Here is a 21,542-nt window from a genome sequence, read left to right as displayed (position 1 = left end):
GACAGGCACAGGCACAGGCACAGGCACAGGCACAGGCACAGGCACAGGCACAGGCACAGGCACAGGCACAGGCACAGGCACAGAGAAGAGAGTCTGAGAATGGAAGTCTCATAGTTAATGATTGACGATCGGTATTGTGACAGCTCAGTACTTCCTTCCTTAACACCTAACACCAGTTGACTGTTTGGTGTTAGCATGCCTGGAGAATGAACACAAGTATTCATGACTTGACTGAGTTTTCCTTGTTTTATGGGACTGAAAATTATTCTTTTATTTATTTATTTATTTATTTATTTATTTATTTATTTATTTTTGCTATTAATTGACTTAGGACCTCGTGTAAGGCAAACACTCCACCATTTAGCTACAGCTTTACTTTGCTTTTTCATTTTGAGAACAAGTCATCTAGGTTGACAATGAACTCACTCTATAATCTAGGGAGACCTTGACTTGAGAGCCTCCTGCAGCAGCCTCTTGCTACTGAGATTGCTGGCATGTTGCTGGTAGTTACTGGGATTGCTGGCATGTTGTTGGCAGTTACTGGGATTGCTGGCATGTACCAGCTGACCCAGAGAAGTTCTAACATGTCTGAGGGACATCAATGGTCCAGAAGAAATCAAAGGATATCTTTTAATAATAATAAATTTGGAAAGAGGCAGTTAAGGATCTAATGATACTAAAAAAGAAATCCACATTATGGAATTTACCAAGTGGCTCTGAAAATGAAGCAAGTGGGATATTTTTGGTTGCTAACTGGTTAATATTTAAGGATGCAAAATTGTAATCTGACAAGATCCCTGGGTTCCATCCTTAACTGCTGAGTTCTGCAATCAGCTTTCCTGATGTGTGGGTGGCTTCCTGGGTCCATGATTATTTCTGGATTTTTAAGAGAACATTTGTGCTATTGGAATGGTCTTTTCAGGGCATACTTCTCTCAGCTTTGCTGGGAACAGTTACATCAAGTATCGGCTTTCTGAAAATAGCAAAGAAGAGGACTTCAAGCTAGCGCTGCGCCTGAGAACCCTGCAAAGCAATGGAATCATAATGTACACTCGGGCCAACCCCTGCATGATTCTGAAGGTTTGTAAAATGGACTGCTTTCTTCTGCAGCTTGATTTTTGTTGTTATTTGTCATTGTTGTTGAGAAAGTCTTATGTTGAAGCCTAGGGCAACTTTAAACTCAAAACAACCCTGCCTCTCAGTGCTGAGATTATGGCCATGAGCCGCCATACCCTGCTCACAATCATTTCTTAATTGACTATGTTCAATCTTACATTGGGAGAAATTTAAAATTACTGTCTTGTGGGTTTACAAGACCACAACAGACTTCAGGATAAAAGAGAGAGCAATGGGCTTGAAAAGTGTGGCAGCATCCTACTCCATTTTAGTATTTAGTAATGTTTAGTATTTCAAAACTGGCTGGTAGAGGTTAGAAATCTCCCTATAGAAAGTGCATGAATGTTCACCTCCTTTATATTCCAATCACTCCACAGGGCATTAGGACAGATGTCTCAATCAATCCCATGACAAAGCTAATCCTTTAATGGGTTGGCTCTGTGCTTGTTCACTGTGTTCTCACCACACTCTCTGGATAGCTACACTGTAGCTTGGAGAGCAAGTAGGAGATCTTCGGCATAAATATTCCACGTATCCTTTGATGACCCAAGTCTCTCAGTTTTTAAGTCATTTCCTGACCTCAGAAGTCCTCTTAAAGCAGCCAGATTTCCTTCAAAATAAATCTGGCATTTGTATGCAGCTTGAGGCGCCTAGTGCCTTCGTGATTACACTAAGAATACTAACAGATGTAGCTGCATCTTTCTAATTTTAAATTTATTACAAATTTTCTATGGATGTGTTGTCCCCACTTCCTTGATCAAGAACAATCTGGAGGGTTTTACATATTCACTCAAGGTTGCTTAGCTACCAAGGGATAAGGCTGACTCCACTGTAGTGCATCCCACTCTGCTCCTCTCCTCCAAGCTCTTCTTCAGGTCACATCCTGTACATGTATAAACCACACCCAGCTTTATGGTCCCAGGGATGTACAAGACCACACCCAGCTTTCAGGAATGAAAGAGTGGGAGGAATAGTCGTTCCCTGATCTGTGTTTAGGGGCTTTATTTTATGCTATAGTTGCTCAGGCTACAGGTTGCTGAAGTCTTCAGAACCTGCCAAGTGAAAACAGACCATTGTCTCTGGCCTTCCCTCTCCTCTTTCAAGCTCTAACAGATTACTATAACACCAGTACTCTCTGTTAAATGACATCTATACTGCTCTGAACTTGAGAGGAACAGAAATGTCAGATAAGGATGGCTTGATTCTAAAATGAAGCTTGTCATCTTCCCATGCCTGGCATGTGTGTTACTAGTGCACCTCTCTGGCGACAGAAAAGAAGAATAAATCTCTGACATAACACTGGCCATGCAAGTATACTTCATGAAATAAATGTGTTTCTGAAGTTAGAAAACTGAATTCCTAAAAGTGAATTACAATAAACATAGGTGGTTGCTATTTGAAGGACTCTTTATGAAGGCTTTTGGGGTTGTGGATCATCACTGGCCCCTCTCTGTTATCTCCCTCATGTTAGGTTTGCCCAGAGCAGGTGGCAGCTATACTGCACTGTGGCAGATATTCATCCATGTTACCAGGAGTATCCTTGTAGGAGACTTGCTGAACACAGCCTTGTACAAGATTTGATCTTACTGGCTTCAGGTACATTGTGGGCTTTGTGCTTTGCTTCAGCCACTAAGCTGAAATGCTTGGCTTAAACTGCATCTCCAGGTGGCCTGTATTTTCCTAGGCAATGTGTGTTCTGTAAACATGTATTTAAGACAGTAGGGGGCAGAGGGCATTCTCTGGCAACTATTAAGGAGTTGCATGGTGGTCAGAAAAACAAAGCCTTCATGGAGGGAAATGTCACTGGATCCTGGCTGCACTAGAAAGCCCTTGCCTTCCCATCTCCCATTTACTACCCTGGCTTCTAACAGAGATGTGAGACTTAGCATAAACACACAAATTCAATAAAAAGTTAAAGCACCATTGACATGAAAATAAATGATTACAATGCAATTAATGAAGCAAAAAGAGTAAAATATCGTGATTTTGAAAAATCAGAAAAAAATATATTAGTTGAACACAAACCCAGTTCTGATTTTCCTTGCTGCAAAACCATAACAGAAGAAGGGGCTGTGCTTATGCCTATTAAGAACAAAGTGTCAGATTTCCAGAGCAGACTTGGGGAGAAATCACAGCAGTGCAAGGAGTTTCTTGTCAGACTTTTTGGCACCAAGTGGAAAGCAGACAGAAACATGGTTGCTAATCTAGAAAGACTCCTAAATATAGGAAATATTGAGAAAAGTGGTATGTCACAGGGTCCTTTAGTAAGATGATTCTCAGACATGGCTTGGTATCCCAGAACAGAAAGAAAGATAGGGTAAGTTCATAAGTTGTGTGGGTGGGTCTTACAGAGCATGGGACATGGAAGCTCTCAGCGTGCTTTAACATAACATTTATTTCTGATACCCACTCCCCTCCTAAAAGGCAGGAGTACCCATGTCTGCCTGTGAGGAGACTTGGAGGCAGTTGGTGATTTCTTTAGTAAGTGTCGACTACTGGACAGTGAGTGTGGATGAATGACAGGTGAGCAGGTTCGAAGCTCCTCAGGAGTTGCAAAAGGTCCAGGGACTGATTGGAACATCCACTCATTTATTTATTTCCTGAACCAAATATTTTTTCCTGAAGGTACCCCATGTGTCAGATAAACATCATATGGCTTGGTATCCTTTCCAGAAACTGTTTAATAACACTTGTGATGATCGATGGGCCTTAATTGAGAACTTGATTAGATTTAGAAGTGCTTGGGGGATGGGTGAGGCACACATCTAGCTATGGCTGTGGAAGGGTTTCAGAGACAATTTACTAAGAAGGAACTACTTTAAATGTGGCCACCAAGATGGGAGCTTGGTGCTCTGCTCCCACACCCTCCTGGGTAGGATGCACCGGGGCCTCTAAAAGTGTGGAGTGAAGAGTAAATCCTCCCCTTATTCACTTTCTATTAAAAAAAATGGTCACAATGAGGATAAAGCCAAATAACACAGACACCTGGCTAGACTATTCTACACTGAACCCTACACTAAGGATACACTGAGCCATACACTAAGAAACCAAAGCAATGAGACTCATAATTTATCAATTTCTACTCAAACTCCTACTTTCTTATGAAAACTACTTTTATGGATCTGGTTTCCTGTCTCTTAATCCTCTAATCATTGAAAATTGGACAAAGCACACCATTGATTTTGTACAACTCTGAAGATGTAGATATTTTATAACAAAGGGACATCCATCTTTCTCTGAATTGTGAATATCATTGAAAATAATCACTCATTTGCCTGACCAATAAGCCATTTCAGTAGTGTGGCTACAGACTTCTCACAGACCAGACACACTTCAGTCTCCACTGCTGTGCCTTGCTGGCAGTCTGATTCGAGAACATGTCATCTTTTGCAAAGAAGAAGACTTTAGAACTTGGTAGACAGAACTTGGTAGACTTGGTATCAGAGTGAAGTTTCCAGTGTTAAGATGACTCAGATACTCAAAGGGAAGGGAGTGGTGTATTATCTCCCTGGCATGGCATGCCTCGGGTTATTAACTTTTCACTGGGTGACTTTGGGCAGCCATATTCTAGAATATCACAGCAACAAACCTGATGGTTCAAAATGCTTGATGCTTCTTTAGATAAAGGTGAAATGTGTGGGCACCTAGATTCCTTCTCTTAGCAATGCTGCAGCTGTTATATTATTCTTAAAAAGCCCAGGGGGGGGGGGGGAGAGAAGAAACTTAGCTCTGTTTGGAACTCACAGGGGATAAATTTTAGTTCCTTAGTAGCAGAATTTTTATGTGTGTAGGTACATCAGGTTTGTGTCAATTCTTTCTGATTATTACCCAGAGGCAATTGGTAGTGATGGGGGAGGAGCATAAATCAAATAATATGTTAATTAAACACTCTTTTATAGAAACTTACATTAACTGCACGTTCACCAGCAGATTTTTCCATGACTGACTGAGGAGGACAGTGTTTTGTAGCCATGGAGTAAAGCAGCAGATGGGCTGTGGCAGGAGACAGAGTCTCCAAAGCTGTCCGTATTCTATCACTTTATTACGTGCACTCAAATGCACATGTGGGTATTATCTAATCATTGTCACTGAGGAGTTTTGCTGTTATTTACAATGGCCATTCAGTCTATTTTGCTAAACAACAGCAAAAACTAGCAATTGTATATGATTATAGGTGAAAGCCCTCTGAAAATAAATGTTTGCTTTCAGACCTGTCCATCCAAGCATGGATATTGCAGAGCAGTGTGTGTGTGTGTGTGTGTGTGTGTACATGCTTCATGTGTGATATAGGCAGCCATTCTGCTGCAGAAACCACAGCCCATCTTTGTCTCCAAACCCACCAAGATAGAGCAGTGCTTTCCAGAGAGCAGGGTGGTACAGGCAGGCCTGGAGTTAAGGCTCAGCATTCCCAACTCCCTGGCTCTGCCCCACTCAGAGTGGCAGTGTTGATGGGGCATGAATGCATGAGCTGGACTTGCATGTGAGAAAATCCACGAGTCACAAAGCATGACATGAGAGTCACTGGGTTGTTTGCTACGGGAACTTTCTGAAACAGAACATTTGGACGGATGAGTGCTGCAGAACCTGCTCACTCTATCAAGCACACCATGCAAAGACCAGCTGGGCTCATTTCTATAAATTCATTCAACATTTTACTTCTTAAGCTGCTGGTGACATGGAAGGAGTGTTCCTGTTGGCCTGTCATTTCTGCCCTTTCACAAGTGTCTATGTATGCTATGCACAGAAATGCAGATGTCAGGACATCTCAGGACAGACAGACCACACACTCCTGGGACACTAGACTCCACAAAATAATTTCCTAGATCTAGACCCTTTTGTCTCACTGAGCCCAGCGGTAAGCCCCCTAGTGGCCAAATGTAAGCTTGGTTACATGGAGACCTAGCCTTCCACCCCCCAATCCTAATACCACAGAGCATATCTAAGAAACATAGTCCAGAGGGGACCACCAAGAGTCAAAGGCCATCTCCTCAATACAAGGGAAGCCTGAGTCTACTGAAGTCTGCCTGTGCTCTCTGCCAGCTAGGATCTTTGGGTGGTTCAGCTTTCTCTCCTATGGACAATGAATGCTCCCTGGTGGTGGCCTTCATGGGTTTGGTAGATGCACTTTCTAAAGCAGACAGGTCTCCTCTGGAGCACCCTGACCAGGGATTGGAACAGCTGCAAATTGTGAACAGCTGATCAAAAGGTTCTGTGGCTAAAAATTCATAAACTGTAAGCCAAGGGTGCCGAACTCTCAGTCAACGTGCCCTAATATAGTTATGGATGATTTAACACAGAATTATAAACTTACTTAAACTGTTAGTAGATTTTTTTTGTAATTTTTTTTCTATTGTGCAATTCTAAACCGTAAACTTCGTACTTTTATAGATGACAAAATCATGTCGCAGTGCCACTCAGAACAAATGTTTACATTCTTTTCCAAACCATCTGGTGGGCTATGAGTTGTTGGACACCCATGACATTTAATATGTGGCCCAAGAAAATTGATCTTCACGCAATGTGTCCCAAGGAAGACAAAAGGCTGGATACCCCTCCTATATGCAGTCGCCAAGCTTAGGCACTCTGGGAGTGCCTCTTGTCCATTTGTGAAAAGTATAGGAAAAGGCGGGCTTAAGGATAACACCAGTGTTTAATATCCAAATTACACACAAAGTTGGGTACCAGGCAACCCTTGCTTCTATTTGGCCTCTTCTCTCCACTATATCACACTTTTGTAAACTTGTTTGCGGAGTGTAAGTATATGTGTGTGCAGAGTTAACATGTGACCATGCTCCTGCCAACTAGACTAGTGAACCCCAGAAGGGCAGAATAGCTTAGCCTTACCCGCCTTAGCTTATTGTATACCACATGGTGAGTGTCCCGTGGGAATGGGTGATTTCATGGAAATTAGTGTTGTGACAGAGAGGGGTGCAGAAACAAACAAGATATCACCGTGGATCTTAAAGGGGCATGATCCACAGAAACGTTCTTAAATACCACCATGCGCTTCCTGGACATCCCTATGATTGGTAGCAGGAAGATCTGAGAAGTGTCCTGCCTATGTTTTCCTGGCAGACAGTAGAGGGCTTTAGTTCACACATATGCAGACGCACAATGGATGGAACATCTGCCCAGCTGGGATCATACCGTTACGGGTCTAGACTCATGAGGGCTCTGCATTTCTTCTTGCACAGATTGTGGAAGGCAAGCTGTGGTTCCAGCTGGACTGTGGCAGCGGCCCTGGGATCCTGGGCATCTCCAGCCGTGCTGTCAATGATGGGAGCTGGCACTCTGTCTTCTTGGAGCTCAATCGCAATTTCACCAGCCTGGCCCTGGACGACAGCTATGTAGAGCGTCGCAGGGCCCCCCTGTACTTCCAGACGCTAAGCACTGACAGTGCCATCTTCTTTGGTGCACTGGTGCAGGCTGATAACGTCCGCAGCCTGATGGACACGCGTGTTACTCAGGTCCTCGGTGGCTTCCAGGGTTGCCTGGACTCCGTGGTGCTCAATCACTACGAGCTACCCCTCCAAAACAAGCGCAGCAGCTTCGCGGAGGTTGTGGGTCTGACGGAGCTGAAGCTGGGCTGTGTGCTCTACCCAGATGCGTGCCAACGCAGCCCCTGTCTGCATGGGGGCAGCTGCAGCAGCTTGCCCTCTGGCGGTGAGTGCATATCTGTGCAGGCGAGGGGAGGGAGTGCACCTGAGGTCTGCCCACTTCACAGCCAGCCCCTCCCACCTTCTCCTGGACCCTCCCAGAAAGGATGGCCCTTTGGATATAACTTTACCAGTGCCTTCATGGGTTGGAGGAGTGGACCTGCAATCCTGGGAAGAGAATTAAGAGGAAGGGTCTTTGGAGCACACTTGAAAAACGAGGAGAGGGGACTTGGGATAACCTAAACTAGTTGGTGCTGGAATGAAAATCTGAGTTTTATCTCTAGGAGCCCCATACTAAAAGCTAGATATGGTGACCTGCACCTGTACCCCAGCACCAGGAAGGGAGAGGTAGGTGACCCTTGGGGCTCGACAGCCAGACAGCCTAGCCTACATGGAGAGTTCCAGGCTGGAGAAGATCCTGTCTCCAAAACAGAAAAAATGGGAAGTGCCTGAGAAATAGCCTTTACACCTTCCTAATTACTCATGATACTAATCACACACACACACACACACACACACACACACACACACACACACACACGCACACACGCGCGCACACATGCACACGCACGCACACACTCACGCACAAGTAGGTGAAACTATACAGAGACTCTCAGGAGGGAATCCAATCAAGCTCAGCACAGTGCTCTCTAGTCATTTCTTCCCCAGGTACATCCTCCATGGAAGGAGAGGGAAGCAGGAAAGCAATGGGAGATGATGGAGAAAGGGGGAGAACAGAGCCACAAAGTCTGTCTAGAGTTGTTTAAGGCCCAGGAGCCTGAGGTTGAAGACTCCCTTTTCCTCCTAGATGCAGCGTCTGTGTGGAGAACCTCTAGACAGGTTTCCCTCTGGCTGCACCTTGCCACCACCTCTCAGCAGCCCCAGTTAGCCCGAGCAGCCCCTTTGCAGAGGTACTCAGCAGCCATCTGATTGGTGGACTTAAACCTTCTTCACAATCACTTGAGATTCTGCTCAGCCTTAACATCTACTTTGGGTGCAGCCAGACTCTGAATTTAGAGTCCATTTTATTTTAAGAATGTTATAAACTGTCCATGGAGTGATGCAGTACAGGAACACAGACAGCAAAGTTGTTCAGACTCACATACGTCACTGTCACAATGAGGGCCCAGTGCCCTGGGGGGGAGTTACTACTGTCTCGATTTAAGAAATCTATTTGCTGTTTTCTCAGCAGTATATGTAAATAAAGGGTGGTTATGGCTCCATAATTCCCGAATGATGGACAGTGACTCTCCACTAGCTGTTCTGCAAACCAGCCCCTCATGACAAATCATGGCCAGTTTTTTATGAGACAAAAAAAAAAAAAAAATCCCTGCCTGTGTGAGCCACTGACGGTATATAAAAGGGCATATAATTAAATTGGGTTGAAATTGAACACCATGCCATGTCAAATCCTGCGTATGCAGCCACAAATTGTAATATACTTTAACCATGCCAGGACATGGTTTTCCTGGCAAAGCTGTGGTCTTCCAGAGAGGGTTATCTTTATAACAATAATAGTCACTGAACAAAGGCGAAAGACTGTGGAGTCTGGCTCAGCAGGGTGCATTTTAACTGCCATGAAATGCTTTAGTTAAGTACTCAGAACAGGTATGTTATATAACTAAATGGCTCTAGGGCCCCTCTGAGAAACACTAGTTATTTTTCTGGTTTTTGTTTTGTTTTGTTGAGACAGAGTCCCACTGTGGAACCAAGGATGGTCTTAGGTTTCTGGTCTTCCTGCCCCTGCTTTCTGGGCACTGGGATTCCAAACAGGTATCACCACACACCAGGCCTTCTGCATTCTACCAGCTGAACTACACACCCTCCTCTACTTTTTCTTATACCTTTCCCTCCCAAATGGTCAGCCTTGCCTGTGTATGTGCAAACCATCTTTCTTGGTTCCACATACTTGACTTTCTTCTATGATGGGGCCATCTTCTTGATTCTGGGCTCCTCAGTAGGTTCTCTTCCCTCCAGGGTAATGTAGTCTCTTTTGGGCTCCAGTCTCTTCTTTGCACCTACCAGTGTATGCTTTTCTAAAATAATCAGTGCATCCTCCCTCACCCCCATCTTGAGCAGCAACCTCTTGCCTCAAGGCCACCATCTGGCCAAAGTGAGGAAGCCCTACAAGAACAGCCATCCTCCCAAGCCGCTCCAAACCTGATGTAAAGAATCTAGTTCTGGAAGCATGGTTGAAGGTGATTCAAGCCCCACCTAACAGAAATGTCAGAGGTCTTCTGGGACTTACTGTGGAGCCAGGGACACAGAATTCCTTTCCTGGATATGCAAGGGGGGACCTACAGGCTTCTTTGCTGTAAAGATGAGGCCCTAGCCTCAAAGAAGAGACTTTATTTTCTAAACTCCATCTTCTATTAATATCATGGACATTTAAAAAAACTTTTATTTATTTACTTTTTCTTTATATGAGTGTTTTGGCTACATAGGTATCTATGTACCACATACATGCCTGATGGTCAAGGAGGCCAGAAGAGGCATCAGACCCCCAGGAACTAGAGTTACAGGCAATTGTGAGCTGCCATGTAGATGGTAAGAATAGAAGTTGGGTCCTTTGGGAGAGCAGTCAGTGCTCTTAACCACTGGGCCATCTCTCCGACACCTATCATGGTCATTTTTGTCATGTCCTTGTTTTTCCTAGCTGAAAAACATCTCTGCTGCCAAATTAGGAGAGTGGGTACAAGAAAGGAACCAGCAAAACTCAGGTGTCTACTTCCTGCTGTGGAACCATAAATTAACCATATTTACTTACAAGAAGCACCTTCTTTAAACGAACAAAGACATTAAGTGTAGTCATGCCCTCATAAGTTCCCTCTGGTTGCCAGAGAGGTCTGATCACAAGGCTATGGTCTTGGGCTCCCAGATCAACAGCTAGGATGTGTACGATACTGCAAGAGGATATTTGAGTTAAGGAAGTAGACTTAGGTTCTTAGAGGTAAGCACCTGCACATGACAATCTGACAGCAGAGTTCATTTGAACATCAATCTGTTCTGTAACTCTCTCCCATGGGTCACTGGAAAATGCCAAGACACAGTTTGCCAGCCTCATTCTTCACTCACAGAACAATCCTGAAGGACTGGTTGTCGAATCTCCTGGGAACAGACTTCATTCTCAAACTGTGGCATATTGTTCCAGAACGTTAATAACCTTTAAAGCAGCCAACCCACAGCAAGGAATATTCCTTTTCAGGGTTCCTCCCCAACTACCCCAAACCCAACCAAAAGCCTTGGCACAAGGACCAAAGGGTTGCATCTACTGGTCTGGAATGGCATGCTCAGCAGCTCTGACCAACCTTATAATTCTTCCTGCCTAAGAAGCAATCCTCAGGAACCCCAGGGGAGTCAAAGCACAGAGTGTTAAATTGTAACTCAACTCTATAAATCAACCACAGAAAGAAGGCTTCCCCTTGGTAGTGCCTTAAAATTATATATATTTCACAAACATGACCTGGAAACAGCAATCACCATGGAAAAGAAATGGCTAGGACCCGTTCTGACCTTTGTATTCTCAGAGCCATTGGGTTGGGTGTAGACCAGGGGGTACCCACATTCTGAATAAGGCATGATCAATTCTCCACGCCTCATGATGCTCAACTCAAGATGATTCAGGGAAAACACACTGGGAACTAAGCTGTAGTTTGGTGAAGCAATGCACCAAGCCATGCTGTCACTAGGCCCAAGCAGTCACTCAGACAACTTTGTATTCAACTAGAAACCTCAATCCTACAGGAAAATCGATGAATTCTCAGTAGTCAGAGATACTAGTTTGAGTGTACATAATACTAGAATATCACTCACCTTGAAATGCTTACACACTAAGACATTTGATTTTTCAACATTTTTTCCTTCTATAGCCCTCTCCTATTTTAAAGAATAAACAACCCCCCCCCAAAAAAAAGAAGAAATGAGAAATCTAGCATCATAAACCTGAGAAAATGTGAAGCCAGAATTTTGCTCCTTGCTATGCTCAATTGTGCCCCAGGAACAAGCTACAGTGTAGTTGCTGAGGATGCTAAAAAGATATAAGGTGCTACCCAAACCTAGAGATTCAGTCTGTGCCTCAGCACAATCCCTAGACAATAATCTGATTTCACTTCCGGCTCTGAGATGCCCTGGAATCCGGAGAACCTTTACCTCCTGTTTCCCTCTCTATTATATGGAGGTTCTCCACCTCTGACATGCATCAGGTCACTTGAGGAACTTGTAAGGTTTTGCTGTTGAGGAGTCTCTTCATTATTCATTTAAAAGGAAAATGTTTTTGTTTGTCTCTGTCTCTTGTTGTCCACACCCAGAAGAATCTTCTTCTGAATAATCAAATAATACTTGCAAACTCCTGAATGTTTTGCCAAGGAAAGATCAAAAACAGTAGAAAGCAGACACAAGCCTGAAGTCTCAGAATCTACAGAAATTCAGGCATCGCTGTGTTAACAAGGCAGACTCCGTGTACATCCAAGTTTGAGAACCACGGCTGCTGGTGGATCTTAGTTTTTTATCTGCAGGAATGTGCTCTGTGAGTACCAAGAGAGGTAAACAGAGAGGTCGTTAAAAGAAGTTGAAAGTCAGATGAACGGACCCAGAGTATCACTCTCTTGTCAGCAAAATTAGGTTACCCCAGAGATCCTCAAAGATAAAACCAACAGTGTCTGCCCAGCTCAGCAGCCCTGAGTATTCTGCACATCAGGTTGCATGATGGGCTCTTAGATGGTGAAACAGACAGACACAGAAGTGTCCTTGGCAGCAAATTCCTTATGTTGATTTACCCTGCTTTGTGAAGGATTTGGTTCCCCTTCCTTGTAAGTCTGAGTAAGTTCAGTTCTTCAAAGTTCATCCAGTGGCAATGCTGTGCTGACCCATGTCCATGTTAAGTCCCAAGTCCCACTGCTTTCTTAGTGACCAGCACATGTCACGTGTAGCCAGCTTCCCCTCAGCTCTACATGTGTTCCACCATTGGCCTCCTGATCAGAGGTGCAAGAATGCAGAAGCAGCCTGCTAAGCGTACACAATGGAGGTCATCTGAATGAATACTGCAGCTTATGAAAAATGTTTTTCTTTTTTGAGTGACATTTCTAAATTACAAGTTGATCAATTTTTGTTGTTCTTTTCGACAGCATTAATAGCAATAGATGCTAAATTCAAAAAGTCTAAGTCATGTTAAGGCACAAAAGAACATTCTAGAAGATGAGATTCTACCATATACCTCTTTCTGTGGGCACATAAAGACTGCCACATTCCCAAGGAAATGAATCAAGGCCTCAATCAACACATTGAAACTGAAATGTGGGCCACCTGTCCTAAGAACCAGTACAGTTTTCTCCAGAGGTTTTTGTTTGACAAGGTCCTAAAGCATTGAATAGACCTTGCTTGCAGAAAGGAAAAACTCAAATTAATGAGAGAGGATGGTCAGCAGCAGCTAGAGCATCCCCAACTGTGATTAACACTCACCTCACACACACACACACACACACACACACACACACACACACACACTCATTTCCCACATTAACTGAGATCTTTCAGAGATTGGTAGTCTCAGTACTGAGCCTAAAATTCATATTAAAAAACCTTTTCTGACTTTAGCTGGTAGAAAGAGAAGAACAGAGACAAAGGAGACAAAGACAAAGAGAAGGAGACAGACAGAGAGACTAGGTATGCTTTGGTGCATGTACATGTGCGTGTGTGCATGCAAGTGAAGGTCAGCAATCACCTCCACTGTTGTTCCTCAGAACATGGCTTACCTTGCTTCTCTTTAAGATCAGGTCTCTCTGGCCCAGAACACAATAGTTTGGCTAGGCTAACTGACCAGTGAGCCCCAGGGATCCGCCTCTATATATCTCTCAAGTGCTGGCATTATAAGCATTCACCCTCATACTGGACTTTTTCCAGTTCCTGGGAATCTGATCAAACTCAAGCCTTCATGTTTGTGAGTCAAACACTTAATTGACAGAGCTAGTTCCCCAGCCTGCAGTAATTGGCTTTATAAGCAATAGGATGGTAAAACTGACTTTAGAGTCTGCAGTAATTACAACCTAACCCTAAAGTACCTAGTACCTGTATTGACTTACAGAATCTAAGAGCCCTGTTATTCTCTCTGACATGAGCACTCCTGAATATGACTGATCATAAAAAGGAAGGAGGTTCTTAGAAGTCAAGCATCTTGGGCATGGCCACACACCATCGATGGGCAACACCCAGGACTCAGTCTGGGACCCAGGTCCTCACCATATCCAAATACCTCCTCAAGTCATGATCATTCTACAATTCAGCCAGCATGGCAGCAGATGAAACTAGGTCTCTGGTGCTTTGTATGTGTCTGTCAATATTTTCACCCCTGTGCAGCAGGCATTGCTTCTTTATCAAGATGTGGACCCAAAGTATGATGTTCACCTTGCCCTGGTGAGCAGAGCAGAGGGTTGATGCCATTGCTTGGGTGAAGTGGGGGAAAAAAACCTAAGCAAAGAAATAAAACAGAAATTGTCTTGATTATTTGCCTGCACCACCCAAATTTGCTCTATAACTGCTTGTTCTGATTCTATTTTTGCATTTAATAGGTTTTATGATGTTCTTCTTTAAGTAACAGAAGAAGCATTTTAAGTTTGTCTGGATGCAGGTTTCAAAACCATCTGCATGGGCTATAACTAGGCGTGTAAACAGGAACACAGATTTGGAGGCAAGGCTTAAAAATATACTTCCCATGTCGCCAAGATTTGAAGGGAAAGAAGCTGTGGGGCTTTTTGTACACATATTTCAATGCTAGTAGGGCCATTTCCTCCTTACAAGCTGTGAAGTACTACACAGTCCATCTGCTCACTGGCTTCAATAACCACAAGAGAACCATCTCACCTAAGTTCGTGTTTTCTTATTTGTAAAGAAGCCATGATAATAAGTGTGATTCAGAGATGATAATGCATGCAGTTGTTACAAGAAGTAAATGAAATACAAGCCATAGAAAGTTCTTGGAATTTTTCCTAATCATATGGTAAGTTATTATTCTGGTTAGTTATTTTGTTACTTCTTTCCCACCTCCCAAAAGCCCAACTCTTATTCAGACTTGAGAAAGTATACCATGAAAAACTGTTTTTAATATTTGTGACAGGGTTAGATAATATTTGCAATCAATTTGATGCTTTCTGGTTCTTTTTAGAAAGTGTGTGTGTGTGTGTGTGTACACGCGAGTGCGCACGCATAGGTGTATGTTTATAAATAAATGTATTAGTGTACATAGGAGTAGTTGTGCATGTATAGGTGCACATGTATGCAACTGTATGTGAATGTACATTTTTTAATATGTAGGTATGTAGATATGTCTATGTATTGGTGTATAAGTGTATGTGGATGTATATGTATGTATTTACATGTGTTAGAGTGGTGTGTAAGTGTGTGTGTTAAGCAACATAAGGGAACTCTTAAGAACAGTAACATACATGACTTTGTTCATCTAATTATTGTTTGCTCCTAAAAGGAATGTCTGTTTCTGTCAGTCTTACTTCTGCTCCCCACCCCCATGAGGAACTGTGTGAAATTATCTCTTATTCTTGGCAAATCATTAGTCTCATTTAATGATAATTGATTCCAGGGCCCTCTGTTCCTTTGTTGTGTGGGTCAGAGATGACAATGCAGATCTGAAATAGTCAGCCTCTTTCTGATGGCAGAGATGTGCTCAGTGAGTTGTAGTTACAGTAACAGGTGGTGTTTGAAACAGGTCAGGAGAGCCTGGCCGGGCCTGAGTCTACCCAGCTTTGTAAGCATGGGAAAGTCCTAGCATCTCTAGGACTAGGTTTCTGTGGCTGTAAACATCTCTGAGCCTGTGTAGATGGTGCTTATCACAGTTTCTATTCTAGACGTGCTGGTAACAAAGTGTTTATAGTGTTTGCTCTTTTCTGTACTCATCTAGTTTCCAACTGTTCTAGCAGTGGTTTCATAACTGCCCTGTCAAATACCCAATCACTATAAGCAGGCACCTGCACACCTCCACGTGTCAAAGAGTATCTTTAAAGACAGGAAGTCAGTCAGGCTGACTGCTACAGCAAGTAGTCATAGATGCCTTATAGAAGATCATGAGGAAGTTGCTTAATTGGAAAGATAATGTTAGAGTTCTCCAGAAAAGAAGAGAATCAACAGGAAGAAATTTATCATATTCTATCTATCTATCATCTATCTATCTATCTATCTATCTATCTATATATATATATATATATATCTTTCACACAGACACACATACACACACAAATGCGTATTTATATCATGCAAAGAAAGGGATAAGATAATCTTATGGGATTATCTAAATGCGATTTGGGGCTAGCAAGCCTAAAATTTGTAGGGCAGGTTAGTGGTTGGGAATCCATATAAGAGCTGGTTTTGCAGTATTGAAATGATAACCCATAGAGCAAGCCAGTTGGCTAGAAATGCGGAAATATTTTCTCTGGGTGTTGACTTAAAACAAAAATTCTTCTTGAGCTCACACACATTATGGACAATAATGACTGATTGTAAATGTTGATATATCCACAAAACCTAAACTATAAGACCAGGGTTTAAATGAGCAGGGTTATAAGAGCACGGTAGTTTAGTTGATCTGAAACACAAACTAACCTGTTATGGAGATCAAAAAACAAACCAGGAGAAACTACACAGGTAGAAAAACATCATGAATTATTATTACTCTCGGGAGGTAAGCGAAGAGGCTATGGCCATAGTATGCAAATCTGGGGCTAGTGTTACACAAATGCCAAAAGAAAAGGGGGAGAAGACAGAGTTATTGAAACACACTTGTCAGACAGTCTCAAAAGTAATCCAAAATGATAAACTGTCGGCAGAAATAAGCAAGTAAGAATTTAAGGACACAGACAAGATAAAGAGTTTCAGGAAGGTCTCAATTTCAGATGCAAATAGGAAAACTTCCAAGAAGACAGAAGAGAAAGCAAAGGAAAACATCAATAAACAGGTGCAAGAACATGTACAATTTACCAAAACTAAAGGATGTGAGTTTCAAGATTACAGGGGCCTACTGAGGATCCAGCACTGGCTAGAACAAGTCCATGCTAAATCACAGCATAGCTAAATAGCATGAAATTCCAAAAATCTGACCTTCCAAAATATTTGAGAGGAAAGCAATCTGGTCTCTTGCAAGCTTCAGAGACTTTGGAGTTCCCAAAAACAACATGCAGAAGATTGCTTCAATTTCCTAATGTAATCTAACTTTCAATGAGGTCTTAGGATTTAACTAGACAAAATTCCCTAAAATTTGCTTCCTTCAACCCCTTCCCATGGGAAGCAATTATAGAATCACCAAATGAAAGAGAGAGTAAGCCAGATGAATCCAGAAACTGATCTTTAACACAGGTATTTGAAAATGCTGGGTAGGTCAGCTGTTCAAGGTGGAGCCCCCAGAGGTATCAGTAAAGACCTCCTTAGCAAGTAAGGATGTGAGCTAATGTGTGCAGCTCAGCACAGGAAGGCCTGGTTGGCAAAACGTACGGGGAAAATTTAAATAAGTATTCAGAAAAAGAGGAATCCAAAGCACAGGTTCATCTTTGAACTGTTTTTTAAAGACAAAGATATGCATGAAAATAAAAGTCAGAATTCACTAGATAGCTTAGCTACAAATAGCATATGACAGTTAATTACAATAATACAAATACTGTTTGTTTAATTAACACTAAAAGATTACAATGTATTGGGGGGAAGGGCCATAGAAGACTGCCCATATGTGATGTGATTGATGTTTTGAAATCAAAGACATAATGGAAATCCAGCAGAAAACTGTGATTGTTAGAAACAATCACAAACTATCAGCATTCTACAGAAGAAAATGCTAAAATCCTGACAGGGATATCCAGGTTGTTCCTAAGGCGTTATCAACACTGTGATTGACAATGCAAAACTCAGAGCATCCCTCATTTACTAAGTGTGTGTCTAAGGCTAAGGACAACAACTTCATAGTCATAGTAATGTATCGTTTCTACCCCAAGGCACATGTAAGACTCTGAGTCTTCATTTGCCTGATAGTTAATGTTGTCTGTGGTACAGATATCAGTGCCTATTTTTGTATGACAGGTTCATGAATAGAACATGAAAGAGATGCAAAGACGAGGCTCTGCACAGGGGATATGAAGGTTAGGCACTGAGTTTCAGTTGAGTTGGCTTGGCCTCGCTCGAAGCTCAGGGCAGAAGGGAGCGTGGCACCAATGGCTTCTCCCATCTGGAGCTGTCACCATTTGCAGAAGCCTGATAAAGAGTGCACTGCCATCTCCCTCACCATCCTGGTCTCTGCTCTTAGGGTCTCTAACAAGATCACTAGAGTTCTATAAAATATGGATAGTTAGGTGAATTTTTGTACTACCATGGACTACCATGGAATACAAACTACACCCTGGTATTTTTTTCATGACAAATGAATTCTACCTAACCAGTGTGCTGATCAACTTTGGAATTCAGGCCTTGCTTAAGATAAGGAATCGAGAGGACCTATCACAGCTGAGTCTAAGGATGCATATCACTGAGGCATCCCCAGCTCATAAGGCCCTCTCTTTTCCCCAGGCTATCAGTGTTCCTGTCTCTCGCAGTTCACGGGAACAAACTGTGAATCAGAGATCACAGCCTGCTTCCCTAACCCTTGCCGTAATGGAGGATCCTGTGACCCCATAGGAAACACCTTCGTCTGCAGCTGTAAAGCCGGCCTCACAGGTGTCACGTAAGTGAGACTGCACAAGGACCTCTCTTTACACGCTTCTTATCCTAAGGAAACAACCCAGCATGTAGTTCATTCGAGTAAATGGGTACTCTGCTGTCTTTCCCACACGGTGTTCACATGGGCTGGCTTAAGGTAAAGTAACTGAAATACAAACAGGAGATCCCGAGTTCAGATTCCTGGCACGCTCCTTGAAAACCTGGGTAGGGGGCATGAACTTGAAACCCTAAGGCTGGGATTGCCTGGGATTTGTGAACCAGTCAGCCTAGCCAAACTACTGTGCTTTGAGTTCAGTGAAAGACAGGTTCTCTCACAAAACAATAAAGACAGAAAGTGATGGAGAAAGACATCTGAGATCAAGCTCTTGTCTCCACAGGCATGTGTACACAGCCACACTGACAAGGAAATACATTACATACACACAGGAGCATGTGCATACATGTACACACACATGTGAGCACACATACACACGGCAGTTATATCTAATTGCATGTTTTATTTTATCCTTTTGTCCCCTCAAGCTTATTCAATCCCCATGCATTTTGTAATGTTGAAGACACTTCTTAAATGTACTTAGCACCACCTAAATCTTCCAGGATGATTCTGAGACACACATAAAACTCCCTTCCCAGAGCCTGACAACTGGACTCCACTACCTGGTGCTTAATGACTATTCTGAGAAATTAAGCCTTACCTTCCCTTTGAAAACCCTTTTCCTCCAGGAAATGGGTGAAATTAAAGTGTAAGGCAGACAGAAATGGAATGCTTTAAATTGTGAGTAAAAGGCCACTTCCAGGCATCCTTGATCAGTTCAGAAGTACATACGTGTACTCTTCAGCAAGTGAGAGCCTAATTACAGATCAGCTTGGCATGTTCATTAGAGCAAGTCTCTGAGGACTCCACCAAAAAATCCTTAGCTGAGGTTGACTCGCTGGGTGTAATTTAAAGTATTAAAGCTGCACTTATTTTTAAATTCTCTGTGATTCTAACTAATTTCTGATTGACCTAGCTCCAGTCTGTTCAAATTAGGGATATTTAGACTACATTTTAAATGGTAGATTACCAAAACTATGGGTGAAGAAGGAGGGAAGTTTTAATTATGTGCTTTGAGTGTTAAAGTAAGACAGATTCAGACTTTAAAGCTACGGGGAAGCTACTGAGAGATACACCTGAATTCAGGTCCCAGCAGCCATACTGAGTGGTTCCCAACCACCTGCAATTCCAGCTCTAAGGGATCTAATGCCCTCTACTAGTCTGTGCAAGCACCTGTACATGCATGGTACACACATGCACGCGCATGTGCGCAATGCGTGCGCGTGGGCACATACACACACACACACTTAAAATAATTGTAAAAGCCTACTGTGTAGCTCTATAGTACTGTGGGGATGAAAGCTGTCTACATGTGCTTCAATGCTCCATCCCTCTCACCTGGTGCAACCATCCATAGTTCCCTGTGGAAATGCTGGTGAGTTTGATTATGAAATCCTGTGTTGCACTGTTAGGGAAGGGGTGCAGAAATATTTTACACAATACGACAAATGTTAAGGTGCACCTGACTCGGGATTTAGAAAGGATATCTTTTCCACATGAAACATTCTCCTCTTTATACTCTTCTCTAGTCAGTGCATCACTTTCCAAATCTCATGAAAACCTAAGAAGTCACACCTTTTGTAAAGTACTGGGCAAGGGCTCAGTGGACACAGAAATGGCTGAAGTCACCCTTGGGTATATGCACCTGTGTACATATACTCACACACACACATAGGAACACATACATGCATATGAACATACACACATTAGAACACATAGACACAAGGTACTGTACTTTGTAGGGGCTTCCTTCTGGTTTAAAGCTTTTGCCTGAGCTCTGGTACAATCGTTCTGATGTTGGAAAGGCTTTCTTGTGCTTTGTCCCTCAAGGTGCGAGGATGACGTGGACGAGTGTGAGCGAGAAGAGTGTGAGAACGGGGGCTCCTGTGTCAACCTGTTTGGCTCCTTCTTCTGCAACTGCACCCCAGGCTATGTAGGCCAGTACTGTGGCTTGCGCCCTGTGGTTGTACCCAACATCCAGGCTGGCCACTCATACGTGGGAAAGGAGGAGCTGATAGGCATCGCTGTAGTCCTCTTCGTCATCTTCACCCTTATCGTACTCTTCATCATCTTTCGCAAGAAGGTCTTCAGAAAGAACTACTCTCGCAACAACATCACATTAGTGCAGGACCCGGCCACAGCTGCACTGCTGCATAAGAGCAACGGCATCCCCTTCCGCAGCCTGCGTGCCGGAGATGGGCGCAATGTGTACCAAGAGGTGGGGCCCCCACAGGTGCCGGTGCGCCCCATGGCCTACACGCCCTGTTTCCAGAGTGACTCCAGGAGCAATCTGGACAAGGGTCTGGACGTACTGGGTGGTGAGCCACAGGAGATGAGCACATTCCACCCAGAATCCCCACGCATCCTGACCGCAAGACGAGGAGTGGTGGTGTGCAGTGTGGCCCCCAACCTACCAGCTGTGTCACCCTGCCGCTCAGACTGCGACTCCATCCGGAAGAATGGCTGGGACACAGGATCTGAAAGTGAGTAAGATGCAAGACTAGACAGGTGTCCTAGGAAGCCCCTGGGTCTTGGCAACTTCAGCCAATGCTGACCTCTGAGAAGGAGGGAGAAAGGAAAGACAAGTCTCATGCAAACAGAGGATGGGAAAAGGCAGGAGAAGCAGTCAGAAGCAGGTGCCTGCCTGTGTTTTCCTCTTCTTTGACTTCCTGCTGCAAGATTCTAACCTCTGAGGAAAGCCCTGAGGGTAGAAACCCTGGAATGAGAAAAACCTTGGTGCACACTAATCACAGTGTTGACTGTGGCTGGGAGGTGGCTGAGTATCGGGCAGAAGGTGGGACTTGGGATCCACAGAGGTGCAGGAATTTAAGCAGATAAGGGGCATGAGCTAGTTACAGTTTTAAGACAGCTCTGACAGACCTGCAAGGGACTGAATACAATCTAGAAGGGAGGTGGAGCCAGCAAAGCAGCGTCGGCAGGTTCCCAGCCCTGGCATCAGAATGAGACTAAGGCAA

At 43.5% G+C, this 21,542-nt stretch overlaps 1 protein-coding gene across 6 annotated transcripts in view; it reads left to right on the top strand.

Moving 5' to 3' along the window:
* Fat3 (FAT atypical cadherin 3) overlaps nt 1-21,542 on the top strand; it is a 576,147-nt gene that overhangs the window by 543,199 nt on the left and 11,406 nt on the right. For 5 of the 6 annotated variants that reach the window (XM_021172484.2, XM_029481733.1, XM_029481734.1 and 2 more), the window contains 4 exons: nt 923-1,080; nt 7,311-7,779; nt 18,324-18,477; nt 20,398-21,050. In XM_021172484.2, coding sequence (XP_021028143.1) covers nt 923-1,080; nt 7,311-7,779; nt 18,324-18,477; nt 20,398-21,050 — 1,434 coding nt within the window. Of the gene's footprint in view, nt 1-922; nt 1,081-7,310; nt 8,016-18,323; nt 18,478-20,397; nt 21,051-21,542 lie in introns of those variants that run through there. The other variant, XM_029481735.1, reaches the window with a different exon arrangement.

Source organism: Mus caroli, chromosome 9, assembly GCF_900094665.2.
Source record: "Mus caroli chromosome 9, CAROLI_EIJ_v1.1, whole genome shotgun sequence".
Classification (NCBI taxonomy): domain Eukaryota; kingdom Metazoa; phylum Chordata; class Mammalia; order Rodentia; family Muridae; genus Mus; species Mus caroli.
The sequence above is the reverse complement of the archived record's forward strand: the minus strand, read 5'-3'. Positions and strand labels throughout refer to the sequence as shown.